This window comes from Macrobrachium nipponense, chromosome 16 (assembly GCF_015104395.2).
Source record: "Macrobrachium nipponense isolate FS-2020 chromosome 16, ASM1510439v2, whole genome shotgun sequence".
In the NCBI taxonomy this organism is placed as follows: Eukaryota; Metazoa; Arthropoda; class Malacostraca; order Decapoda; family Palaemonidae; genus Macrobrachium; species Macrobrachium nipponense.
The window spans coordinates 65,894,972-65,909,457 of record NC_087209.1 but is presented as its reverse complement, the minus strand read 5'-3'; the positions used below and the strand labels follow the sequence as shown (position 1 = coordinate 65,909,457).

Sequence of the window (14,486 nt, the reverse complement as noted above, 5' to 3'; positions counted from 1 at the left end):
CATATTGGTCGCGGTGTAATGTGGCTTTTAGTAAAATCCATTTAGTGGTGTTATCATGTCATGTCCCGTCCTACACCAGGTAGGATAAAAGTCTTTATCCTTGTCAGGCAACTCTTCTAGGACACACCTACATCAAACACGGCGGTGGAAGGGAGCCTGTATCCTTGGAAAGCAACCTTTCTAAGAGAGGGTTACTCTGAAAAGAAACCTTCTGTACCATAGCGATTGTATTGTGTCCTTCCATAGTCTTGGGTTAGAGTTCCCTTGATTGTCAGGTATTTTTCCGCAATTTTTCTCTATTTTCCGTTTTTTGGGGCAGTGTGTAGGTCAGGCTGATGAGAGGGCAGAAGTTGCTTGGTGGATTATCAGGTAAGCGTGTTCTTTACCTAATCTATTTCTTCTCAGCCTTATATGATTGCTAAATCCATTTAGACTGCCTTCCCCCAGTTGTTGTGGCAAACCTGGCCGGTTTCTATTTCACCATATAACTTATATATAAGGTGTCACGGCTTTACCTTGTTGACCAGTTGCGTATGGCGCTTTTGTAATGACATATGGGGTTAGCTGTATCCATCCTTTTACTGAAATTATTGTAAATAACTTAAATACTGTTGCTGATTTTATTGTTAGTTGTTCTGTTAATTTAGACCAAATTTATATTATGGAAATATTTATTAGATTTGCTTTTAATTTTATATTGTTAATATTATTTCTTTTAGCCATTGAGCTTAACTCCGGGCCTGAGACTCATTGCAGAGTACTTTACTCAAATATTTGAGGCTTATTGTCAAATTTTCATGATCCCAGGTTTGTGACCGTAACTATAATGTGATGTTTTCATCAGAGACAATTGTAAGTTGTAACAAGTCAAAGGTTGAATTTTTAATCCAAGGTTGGCTATATATATATATATCGTCAGAAAAACTTAGTGTGTAGTTGCGATTAGGTGGTTTGTTTCAAGATTTTCAGTAAGTGACAATTTTCTTGGTTGGCTGCTCTTGAGCTCTGTGTATACTCTGATTTTGTTCAGGTAACTGAGGAACCTACACATAATTCTGGTAATGGATTAGTCCTCTTATTCACAGATGTGTCCATTGAGATGGACATATCTGTCGATCAGTATGTTCCTAATGCCACTGTTGGAAAAACGGTCTGGCTGAAAACTAGAGCCAGTTGGGATAGCATTATTGAAGCTTGTCAGGCACTTAATATTTCAGGCGCAATTAGATACAGAACCCAAGAATAAGTTAAATGAAATGTTGATGGGTATTTTAGTAAGTTATACCCCGAGATCAGGGAAAATAACCAGTCATGGCTTGATGATATATATAGATAAGCTCACTATGCTAAAATCCTTTAGATTCCACATACTTGTATAGTGGCTTAAATATAAGTTTTCTGCAACTTTGGAAGGCACATGGTGAATAGAAATAGGTCTGTAATTACTGCGGTCTGCAGATATGCCATTCTTTGGAACAAGTACCGTATTACTAATCCAGTGCTCATCTATAGCATCTATTAATCTTGGAAGAGAACATACTAAAACCTTTTTAAATAAACAAAGGAAAGACACTATCAGGATCTTCTTCACCTCAACTATCAAGATTACCAAGAATTTACTTAACATCTCTAGTGTGAATTGAAAATTTGTAAAAAAAATAGGTTAAGAATGACAAGTATCATGGAAAGGGACATCCTCAGCTGAGTGCTTAGCTTTAAAAGGTTTATGAAGCATTTCACCCTTTTACTAAGGGACAGTAACCAAAATACCATCATTTGTTAGTATTGGTGAGTTGGGAGACGAGCCTGACCCAAAGATTGATAATGCCAATTCGGTTCACGGAAGATCAGGCTGAGTAATTCAATTCCTTCGACTTTCCTCTTCAAGGAATTTCTCTCAGATATATGGTAATTTCTATACATTGCATGGCGAGACTACTAAAATGGTGTAATTTTTTGTGTGCATGATTTCGTCTCCATGTGTTGATTTGGTCTGTTTGTCATGAGCAGTGGATTAGTAGCACAGCACTTGTTCCAAAGATTGGCATATCTGCAGACTGCAGTAACTACAGAACTATTTCTGTTCACCATTTGCTTTCCGAAGATGCAGAAAAACGTATTTTTAAGGCACTATACAAGTATGTGGAATGCAAAGGATTTTAAGTGATAGTCACTATGTGTTCAGGAAGAAGTTAGGTACCTGCTATACTCCTGTAGATTTGACATGCCATTTGCAAAAGAACATTGATGAGGGGGTTATTTTTCGGTAGAGTCCACCCACCTCCTACGTTGGAATTTATATTTTTCTTGGATAAAACATGTAAAAGCTTTTTATTCTAAATACATTTCCTGCACAAATGCATAACAATAGAGGAAAAAACTCAAATTACGGTAAGTATGCAATTTTTCTAAGTTCTTTATTGATGTTCCCACTGTCGCAAAGAGTCGCTCTCATACGAAAAATTTCCAAGATTTTTTGTAAGGGGGGGAGGGGGGTCGCAGTGGGCTTCCCTGCTAATGAAGGATCACCTTCCCCTAGGTTACGTTAGGTGGGTTTGTTAAGTTAAGCAGCTTCTCTTATTTTATTCATTTTCTCTATTAACCATGTTTGTAAATCGTGGTTTAGAAAATGGGACAATTTAGAAAACGGAGCTCGAGAAAGTTACCTCGTCCTGAGTTAGTCCATAAATGTTGTTTCACCCTCTTTTTATTGCATGGAAAACCATTTTTTCCCTGTTAGTTTTCTTGTTGTTTTGTTGTGTTCTGTTGTTATTATCTTCCGCTTATTGCTCGTTTGCGTTTTTCCCCACCCTAAACCCCCGGATTGGGTGGTGGTCAATGGAAAACGGGTTTTGTGCAAAATAAGAACATCAGAACACAACAAATTAAGAAAACCATTAGAAAAAGCGGGTTTTCATGAATAAAATCGCTGGGCGGATTAACAAAATATTACCCAAACGAGAGTGACTCTTTGTGATAGGGGAAAAATCAACAAAGAAAAAATACATTGTTACCGTAATTTTATTATTTTTTTCTTCTGTTATGATGCATTTGTGCAGGTAATGTATTTAGAAGAAAAATCTTGCCTTTACGTGTTTTACCCAAGAAAAATATAAATTACAACGTGGGAGGTGGGTGGACTCTAGTGAATGTAGAGTACTTCTAATAATGATTTCAGCATCACTTTCGATTCAGTAAATCATGAGGCATTTAATTATAAACTTCAGAATCTGGGAGTGGGTGGATATGTTTTAGGATTACTTCAAGATTTCAATACAGTGTTATAAGCTGTAAAGAAGACTCGATTGTGCTGAAGAACCTTTGGCACATTTTCCACTTGATTTGTAAGGAAATTAACATTATATACTTAAGAAATCACAGACAAAGGGAGTTGCCAAGTCTGTCCCGTGTGTCCCTTCTTTTGCATGAACGGTAACTTGTAACATCACTATTCAACAGGACAGCCAAGCGCTGTTTTGGTATGGCTGATGCTGCTGTTGCTCAAAAAGGAATTTTCTTTTATATTTTCTTAGTTGGTGCGTTCCCAGCCTCTATATCCTCTCTTTCACAGTATGTGTTGATATTCAATACAGTCAAACCCCGATCTTAGGTATTGTTAGGTTTCAGACCCCCTCACGCAATGCGAATTTTTGCGTTAGTTTGGCACGGTCTCTAAAAATGCTAATAAATGCTTATTTCTAGAGTTTAAACACTAAATAGGACCATATCCATGCTCCCTAACTATTAAACTAACTTTTAAATGAAATTAAATTTACTGTAATTCTATTTCAAAGCTTAATACATTACCTTTAAAAAAGAAATAAATGATTGACGTAAAAATATAAGTTTGGTTGAAGATTACACATACCATTTCTCTCCTTGCCCCTTCCAACAGATCTACTTTTAGAAGTCTTCTCAACCTCGTTTTTAAGAACTTCTTTGATCTGAAATTCCTTTCCATGAACAGTGTTTTATATTTGGGCTAATATAACTCTTAGTTATGTGTCTGTTTTAGAACAGCGCATTTACAGTTCGTAGACGATGCAGGTAAAATTAGATCAATTTAGAATGATCTACTGTACAGGTAGACACATACTGATAAATAGTAGGTTGTAAAATGTGTTAGTGCTATCTACAAAGGAGAGAGGGAGATATATGAGTTTAACTACCTAGGATCAATAATAACAGGGGAAAGCAGTGAGAGAGAGAGAGTGTGTGAAAGAAGCATGGTGAAAATGGAGTGAGGAAACTGTTGCTGTTCTAGACAAGAAAATGCCATTGAAGCTCAAAATGAACGTTTGTAAGATGGTTATTCAGTTCTGTACTGTTATATGGGGCAGAAACTTGGGCACTTAAGAGGAAAGCGGAGGGACTGTTGGAAAGAACCGAAATGGGGATGGTTAGATGGATAGCTGGAATATCACTACTGGAAAGGAGGGAGAGTCAAGACATAAGAAGAATGTATGGCATATGTAATGTAAAGGAGAAGGCTTAGAGAAGCTCATCTGAGATACTGTGGCCATGTAATAAGAAGAGAGGAGGTGGAAGTAATCAAAAGAGCTAAGAACATGCCGGTGATGGGGAGGAGGAGTGGGGGCCTTCAGCGGATGAGATGGACGGATGGATGTGGTAAGGAGGGATATGGGTGAGGTGTGGGTGAGGAAAGAAGATTCAAGGAATCGAAATAGATGGAAAAAGCTGACTCGAGCGGCCGACCCTCTTATCGTACAAAACAAATGAACATATACGTGTATCATAAAAATTCTCTTATCTCAGTAAAAGATAGGAAAAAAAAAAAGATTATTTTTAGCATGTAATGTTATTTAATATACAGGTAAAATCTTGAAACTTTTAAATTTTAAGGATTCGCAAATGTTCTCATGACAAACTCGTGTATGACAATTAATCAGGGGCCAGTGAAGAGTTTGTATGTCTGTGAATTCGTGCAACTCGAATCGCGCAAGTTTGGGGTATTACTGTATTTTGAGTCATGTTTACATCTGATCATAGGGCCCCTGATATTCACTCGCATACTTGGAGTCATTTTATATTCATGCAGATGCAGTTGTAGGTGTATTGCATCATTTCTGTCATTCTTTCCAAATGTTACAAGCTAGAATTGACTGGCGAGGGGAATATTCCCATGCAATACAACTTACTCTCAGAAATAGGAAACCTAATGGCGTTTTCATTTCCCTGTCAGGGACTGCACCAAACCTTATGAAGTTAGGGAAATGTCAAGATTTTCGTATAATGTTTTTAGAAATTTAATTATAAGCTATTTCTTCGTGTTTTGAAAAAAAATATAGTGATTTGTGAAGATTCCACATAAAATTTTTGTATCTTCTTGTTATTTTCGGCGTCTTTTAGTAGTGGTGGAAATTGCTTGGCTGTTTATAAAAATTATATGGCAGTTTCTTTTTTAATGAGTCAAACAATTTACATGGAATTTTGATTTGTTATGAATTATGCCCAGTATCCGTAAGCAGATTGTTCTCCCGGTTCATCTCGAATCAGGCGGTGCAAGACGAATCATTTTCCCACTTCAGTGTCGATTGCCAGAGGCCTAAGCTTTCACTACGTGTTTTAACTACTTCGCTTGCTTTCTCTGTTGTGCTGCTAAGTGTCGGGAATTATTGGTTAAATTTCTTGAATGTTCAGAAGCCAAGGAATTATGTGTTCCTTCGTTTTCCAATCATTTTCATGGTTTATAAATAACTTTCTCCTCATTTCGGGCCTTTTCAGCTAAATTCTCTTTCACTTGTAATAAGTATTCTTATTTCTGTGAGATTCAAGTAGGCTTAGCCAATCCAACCCACTGCATTTTCCCCCACACCTCAGTGACCATTCCCTTAAGAATAGAGTTTTATGTTGAGGGCAGTGTGGGCCTAGAGACCTTATTGTTGGTAGACTTTCTATTGCAGAAGCCTCATATGACCTCCCGCGCTTGAATGCTAGAAGACCGAACAAGAACAGTATTCTCAGGGAATGAAGTGGAAACTGACTGCAAAAATTGAGTACCATGTCAAATGGGGGTTGGGGGGGGGGGGGGGGTTGGAGATCTGAATTGGCGCACTTCACTTCCGGATAAGTAAGCGCAAGCATGAAGCTCACTCTCGAATACGTATGCATCTGCATGATGTTCATGGGCGAATAAGCATACAGACATAATGTTCATAGTTTCTGATCATTATGTATGTACTTCCTCAGATCTGTGTGCACGCACCGATACTTGTAGTTTTTACAAGACTGCAACTCGCTCGATTTTGCCTCACTTCAGTAGATTTTCGATTTCTTTGTAGCTAACTCCCTGCTTAAAGGACAGAATCTCTTTGAAGCTTCGTCGTATATTGTGCCGTAATCCTTGATAACAGGCAAGACGCGGGATATTCTGTTCCAGACGTGAATTACGTAGGAACCTGGAAATCTCTGAAATTAGATAGAATTCTTATTAATTATGTTTTTAGATTATTTTACACGCATCTATGGCGCCAATACCGGATGCTGGGAATTGCAGTAATATTGCAGCATTTTTTGCGGCCAGATGGATATCTCTCTCACTAATTAATTAATGTATTATATATATATATATATATATATATATATATTATAATGAATGGCATTGTCGTTTCTAGAAAGTCTGATCTTTAATAGAAAGAGTATGGCCAGCAAAACTTCAGCATTTCTCCTACGTTTCGGGATACAAATCCCATTCATTCAATGGGCTAAAAACAGGGAAAAATAAAAATTTTATACATTGAATCAGACTAAAATGGGGCACAGTAGTAAATTATACTTTTTTTAAAAATTATATAGATTAATCAGTGAAATTCCAATTTTATATAAAAGTAAGATGGTAAATAATTAAATAAGAGATTAATAGTAAAAAGAAAAGCTACTGAGTACAATGCCACTTTCAGGAGAAAGAGAAAAAATAAATAAACAAAACACTTAAAAACACGAAAACCACACGTGAACAACTAAGAAAATTACATTATTACTAACGACAGGGGAAAAACATTCAACATTAATCCTAACAGGCTAAAATTTCTGTATATGATTACAAAAGGAGAAATATATATATATATATATATAATATATAATATATATATGACATAGTATATATCTATCTAAAAGGAGCCCAAAAAACAAAAAAAACCCAAAATGTAGAAGAGAAAAGTAACTATATTTCAGAGACTGCTGTCTCTCTCTTCAGGTATATACCTGAAGAGAGAGACAGTAGTCTCTGAAATATAGTACTCTTTTCTCGATACATTTTGGTTTTGTTCTTTCGTTGTTTTTTATGGGCTCCTTTTATTAGATGGAATTCTGTTGTTACAGAACATTTTTACCAGTCATATATATATATATATATATATATATATATATATATATATATATATATATATATATATAAAGGCGAACACAACGCAAAATAAAGCGAAACGAGAATTCACCTGTACAGAAGCATAGTCAAGACTGAATAAGTTATTATTTATGTTTGGCAAAAGGGGAGAGGCAAACACAAAGGCGAGAAGGTAGAAAGGGCGAATGGTCTATTAAGTAATGTTCAGTTGTACAGCAGTTGAATGGTTGTTGAGGGTTGGTGACAATTGTTTAATGAAGAGGGACTCGAGAATGGGTAATGACCGGTTATCTATTGCTTGGGAGAAGATTTTAAAATCATTGTACTGAATGCTATGTGTACATTTTACTGCATGGGTGCCAATATTTTTATGTCACTTGGAAAAACTATTTCTTGACCAGTGTCCTTCGTCTTTTAAACCCATTTTTTATAAAAGATACGTAGACGATACGTTTGTACTTTTCAAAGAGAAAGATCATACACATTTGTGTCTTAATTTCATTAACTCATTTTATCCGAACATTAATTTTACTATGGACATAGAATCGAATAACGAACTGCCATTTTTAGATATAACAATTTCACGATGTAATGATAAATTTTTAACAGGTATTTTTAGAAAGAAGACTTTTATTGGCTTGGGAACAAATTTCTTTAGCTTTTGTATATTGGTTTTTAAACTGAATGCATGCAAGACATTATTGTGTAGGGCTTATAATTTGTCATGCAACTGGGTCAAATTCCACGAGGAAGTAATTTTCTTGCAAAACTATTTTAGCAGAAATTGCTATCCATCCCACCAATTTGAGAAAATCTTGATTGAGTTTTTAATTGACATTGCTAAACCGAAAACACCACTTTTAATGTACCTAGAAAAGAATTGCATATATCCTAGACTTTTTGTTCAACATATAAACTTGTAAAACGAGAGCTCGCCGTCCTACTCAGCAGTATGTACCCATACGTTAAATTTGATTTTATCTTCAAGAACCCCATAAAAATCAGAAGTTCAAGTACACCCTACCAGTGTTAATGCGATCTTCAACGGTATATTTGTTTACTTGTCCCAAATGTAATTTGGGAACGTATGTCGGTAATTCGAGTCTGCTGTTGAAGGTTCGCATCGATTGCCATCGGGTTGTCAGTCACCGAACAGGATTAGCTTTATCTGAGAAAGAATTTTCTGCAATACGCAACCATGCAGTAAAATGTAAACATAGCATTCAGTACACTGATTTTAAAATCTTATCCCAAGCAATAGATAACCGGTCATTGCCCATTCTGGAGTCCCTCTTCATTAAACAATGTCACCAACCCTCAACAACCATTCAACTGCTGCACAACTGAACATTACCTAATAGACCATTCGCCAATTCTACCTTCTCGCCTTTGTGTTTGCCTCTCCCCTTTTGTCAAACATAAATAATAACTTATTCAGTCTTGACTATGCTTCTGTACCGGCGAATTCTCGTTTCGCTTTATTTTGCGTTGTGTTCGCCTTTATATATATATATATATATATATATATATATATATATATATATATATATATATATATTTCTTCTTTTGTGATCATATACAGAAATTTTAGCCTGTTAGGATTAATGTTGAAGGTTTTTCCCCTGTCGTTAGTAATAATGTAATTTTCTTAATTGTTCACGTGTGGTTTTTGTGTTTTTAAGTGTTTTGTTTATTTATTTTTCCTCTTTCTCCTGAAAGTGCCATTATACTCAGTAGCTTTGCTTTTTACTATTAATCTCTTCTTTAACTGATTAATCTATATAATTTTAAAAAAAGTATAATTTACTTCTGTGCCCCATTTTAATCAGATTCAATGTATAGAATTTTTATTTTTTCCCTGTTTTTAGCCCTGAAGATGGGATTTGTATCCCGAAACGTAGTCGTTGGATAAAAATAAAGTTTTAAAGGAGAAATGCTGAAGTTTCTGCTGGCCATACTTTTTCTATTATATATATATATATATATATATATATATATATATATATATATATATATACGAGTATATATATATATATGTGTGTGTGTGTGTGTGTATATATATATATATATATATATATAATATATATATATATATATATATATATATATATATATATATATATAGTATACATATATGAAGTGTACCCATTTTAACATTTTAACATATCCAGTTTAAAGAGACCCCTTATGGTTTAAAAATTTCTGTCATTAAAAAAGAAAACATGAACATATATTTCAGAGCTTTTGTGGAGCGTATAAAAGGCAAGACTAGAATTTTGATTTTGTACTTCCTGGAGCATATTACTGAAGTTTTAGGAGATATACTGACCTCATGCATGTCTTTTATTGCTGTCTTCTGAAAAAACATGGGATTCAGATGAGGCTGGATCGGGCTGAATGCTGCGTGGGGCAGGATTTTGGTACCATCACACTGAAGGCCTTGGTGAAGTACGTTCTCTTTACAGACGGATCTTAATACTGCTGAGACTGTTCGAGGGCCGTTCATACCCCACACAGTTGGCTGAAATTAATATTGTAACGGAGTTATTGATTATGAATTATATTTTGACTTCGAATTGTGCTGTCTGCAGTCTCCAACTTATGGTTCTACTGTTAGTATTACTGGTATTACAGAAATGGGAAAGTTGTTATCTGAGTGACGCCAAATTAATTCATGAGATTATTGAATAACATAAAAGTATTTCAAATGCCATCGCAAGAGTAACGTCAATTCTGCAATTGCTTTACGTTGAAGTGTTCATTCAGATAGACCATGAATTTCTCCAACATAGGATGATGTCGGTCGAAGTGGAAGTTCGCGCCGTTGACGAGATTGAATTCAGCCAATCCTATCACGTTCCTCAGTTCAGTCACGGGGGATATGCAGATCACGTCCAGATCGCTGTAGAATCCTCCGGCATGCCAAACCATAGCCTTGCGCATCATGTTGCTCAAATTAGCTGCCGGCCATTTCGCTGGAGGGAAGATTTAGTTAATGTGACTTAAAAAACCATGCCAAAAGGTTCTTTCCAATTTTTTGGACTAGGATCTATGGAGGAGAATGTCCTCATTCAAAGGAGAAAACAGAAACTAATGAAATATAACGATGAACAAATAAAAAGAATAGGAACAACAGTTTTGATGGGACTAGAGCTTATCCAAATGACGTCAAGGCCTTGGCTACTATAACTCCAAGCCTTTGACCTGGGGAGCTCTGCCGCAGGTCTCAGTGAACTTTGCTTGAGACTTACTTGCATTGGAGTGCCAGGCGCCCGACCTGTATAATTCTTCCAAAGGTGTTCCCTCGAAAACGTCGTCCAGGTCCACTGTGACGAGTCTCAAGTTCTTGTACTTCTGGAGGAGCTGCTTCACCAGCCCATCGCTGAGGTCGACGACTGGGGAGGTCATTACGTACCATACTATTCCTTTAGGGTTCTGTTGGGCCATACTGGGGATTGAGAAGCATATATATATTATATAATTTTTTTATTGAAGTTAATGGCATTTTTCGTAGATACTATCTATTTATCAAGACTGAATCAGTCTACGGTATACTTCTTTTTCTCTTCATGCGAGCTTCTCAGGAATAGGATATTCTCGTTTAACTTATTCTAGTCAACGGACTTTTTCCCTTTTTTCCTCGCTCATTCTTCAGGACTATATTACAAAGTGACATACAATGTTTCTATTACTGGAAGCGGACTTTTGAATTTTAAACAACGTCACTGGGGTGCTGAATTTCAATTAGTCGGTGGGTCTCCTCTCATTGGTGGCCTGGGCAACAGTGTAAGTATTCCTGGTGCTCCGTAGGACGCATCCCTTGCCGCGGCTGGTAGCAAAGGACGTGATTCCGGGCTCTGGCCGACAGTCTTGATTTGCTTCGTTGTCAGTAGTCGTGACTAGGCTTTTTCTGTCGCTGGTGTCTCCCTTTGGATTCTCATGGATGTCTTCTGGTTTCCTTGGTGAAGGGTGGATGAAGTCCATGTTCTGCTGTATGTTTAATGTAGGCTGTTGTTGACTGATTTTTCAGGCTTCTGCTATTTGCAGTCTTTGGAACTGGGCTTTTCTTTGCACGTCCTCTGTGCTTTCAAATTATTTTTTGAATGACAGAACACCCCTGGACACGATTACCGTTAATGAAGCAAATTAAGACTATTGACCAGAGACTGGAATTGCGCCCTTGCTGCCCTTGCTACAAGCCGCGACATCTGGCGCATCCTACGGACCACCAGTGAGAGAATGAGACCCACCGACCAATAGAAATTCAGCACCCTAATGACGTCGTGTTTAAAATTCAAAAGTTCGTATGCAGTAATAAAAACCTTGTACGTCAATTTGTAATTCAGTCCTGAAGACGTCGCCGATGAGCGAGGAAACGGACCATCGACCAGAATAAGTAAATGGGAAGAATCTTGAATAATTTTTCCTTATTCTAGAAGAGAAAAAGAAAAAGTATTGACTTATTCAAAGTCTTGATGAAGGGATATGTCATCAGCTGCAATAGAAATTGCTTAAGAGAGAGAATATGGCTAAATAGCTTATGTGTAGATAGATAGATACATAGATAGATTTTTACCCCAATGAATAATTCAACTATCTACAGCAATGCATTTGACAATTTTTTTTACTTAAAATATGTCTATCAAACTAACTTCCTGTCCCTCTCTCTGCAATGAGATTGGGAGAGAGATTTTTTCATATGCTTCTTTTCTTGTAAACATCTTCAGTTTAATATAATTTCCTAATTGGAAATTCTCAGTAGAAATGTTTGACTAGTGAACTTAATTTGACCCAGACTCCCACAAGACACCTTCAGGTAATGAAACATTGCGAATTCCCTCGTGCCAGAACAACCAACCATTCAATGGACACGTCGAAAATACCAGAACTAGATGTCAGCCACATTTCTGTACCTCTCCACACTGCACCAGAACCGGTAGTTGGGTTTCGAGTCGCAAGATGTCTCTATCAGGAAGATGTTAAAAGCCCCCTCTGCCTTCCACTCAGTCTCATTTCTGGAAAAGTATAGTGCATCTTTAAATGAATGTTTCGTATTACATGAACAGTTAGGTTAAAGATTTTATCTTTCGTATGAAAAATGGTTAACTTAAAATTAATATTTACAGCTTTCGAGAATCTACGATTCCTCTTTTCAGTCTGATGTGGTGATGTTAACTTTGCTTGGTTTGGGTTTTGACGTTTTTACTTTGTCAGTAATTTTACATCACCGCGTTAGATTAAAAGGGAGAATCGTACAGGTTCTCGAAAGTTTTCAGTTTAGCTTTAATTTTAGATATACATGTACCCATACATAACTGGATTTGTTTCTCTAATCTATTTCTCAATAATAGTGCCGTAATGTGAAGTAACGACATGAATTTTTAACCAGGTATATGTTCGAATGTCACTTAGGGAGGAACATTTCTTCATTAATTTTATTTCGTATGCCAAAGCATTCAATGGAAACCAAATCCAAAATGTTCGAAGCAAAATCTGTGAATTATTGTGGATGTTGCAACGCAGAACTGTGTGGTTGCTAGATTTTATATAAAACTTAAACTATTTCCAGAAGTGCCAGAACGTATAAGAGCAGTCACCTAAAGAAATTATTCAGCCTGAGGAGAGTAGAATCACCACTCTTGCTTTCGTGGGAACAAGAGACGCTTCCTTTACTATTCCTAGACAGAGGACTCCTCATGGTATATTCTTCTGTATTTGTTTTTGGTGTGTGGTCTTGGACTTCCTGGAATGGTGTCGAACTTCGCAGCATTCTGTTGATTGGCCTCTCAGCTTTATAGACGCCTGGATGGAAGGTGAGGTTTAAGTCTGAATTAGTTTTTTTTTTTTTTTTTTTTTTTTTTTTTTTTTTTTTTTTTTAACTTTAGTTTAACCAGACCACTGAGTTACTATTAACTCTCCTAGGGCTGGCCTATCTAAATTAGTTAAACTGGGAATTTTGCTATCTGTAAGTTTCTAGTAGCGGGATGTATCATTAAAAACTGCCTGGTGACGTTAAGATGACGTTTTGTCTCATTAGAATGTAGCAGCTGCATAATGATAGTCATGAACTCTGGTTATGAACTTCGTGTTGATATTTTTTTTACGTAAACCACATTGTGTCATTGTCTGAGGTGTCATTGGAATGGAAAGAGAAACCCATCTTCAGAAGAAAACTGAAAGAAGTTTTTGTTTGATTCTAAAGAATGTTATAGAATCGATTAGACAAATAAATGAATAGATATATGAATCACGAATCCAGTATTATTAGGAGTTATATGTGTAGTAGTTCACTTGTATATGTACAAGAATGTATCACGTACGGACACACAGGAGACAAGACGCACTTGTATGGTTCTAAGGCCACCATGAATAAAAATGCTAAAGTAAAAGTATGTTGATCGCGACACATATGTATGAAATGTCCTGGCTACAGTCAACAAGTTTCAATCTCTGTCTGTCTGTTATTTGTGTCTCACTTAGTCGGAATTATTCTGGAATTCTTTTAACGCTTCTGTTTTTCTTGTTTCTATGATTTGTGTAACTTTCCTTCCTTTAAGAGACAGAAAGGTCCATCGCTTCCCTAAGTTTTAAACCCCACCTTTTTCCCTTCCCCTCTTCTTGGGTCCCGATATCAAGTACGTTTATTCATTATGCATCACTCCATTTTCCTATTCTTTGTTTACCCTCTTTACCCTACTCTTGCTAACGTTCGGTAATAACTATTCCCCGTTTACAAAAAGCTTTGCATTAAGACGTAAGAATAAAAAAGTTCTTACCGTGGGATGCGAAGGCGTAGATACTCACAAGGAACACAGAGGCAACGAAAAATCTTTTGAATTTCGTCACCCGAGAGAAGCTGCTCATTTTCTCGATGAAGTGTCGCGGTTTTGAATTTTTGGATGGCCTGCAATGAACGAATACTGAATGATATTTATGGTTTGCTTCACTCATAAGTCATCGCTCCCTTTGATCAAGTGATCAGGTGATAAAGTGTTCATTGAACTGAGAGAGAGAGAGAGAGAGAGAGAGAGAGAGAGAGAGAGAGAGAGAGAGAGAGACCTTTATGATTTTAAGTACAGGAAGTCCTAAGCCCAATGGGAAAACCGATACCTAGGAAATC

General features: G+C 36.6%; 1 protein-coding gene across 1 annotated transcript; it reads right to left on the bottom strand.

Moving 5' to 3' along the window:
- Positions 1–6,140: 6,140 nt before the first annotated feature.
- On the bottom strand, positions 6,141–14,265 carry LOC135195229 (lactosylceramide 4-alpha-galactosyltransferase-like). The gene is made up of 7 exons (XM_064221497.1): positions 14,143–14,265; positions 12,964–13,168; positions 12,280–12,381; positions 10,618–10,814; positions 10,115–10,341; positions 9,696–9,887; positions 6,141–6,429 (listed from the first exon to the last, which is right to left on the bottom strand). The coding sequence occupies exons 1-7, from the start codon at positions 14,228–14,230 to the stop codon at positions 6,277–6,279; spliced, it is 1,164 nt and encodes a 387-aa protein (XP_064077567.1). The 5' UTR covers positions 14,231–14,265; the 3' UTR covers positions 6,141–6,276.
- Between the last annotated feature and the right edge of the window lie 221 nt (positions 14,266–14,486).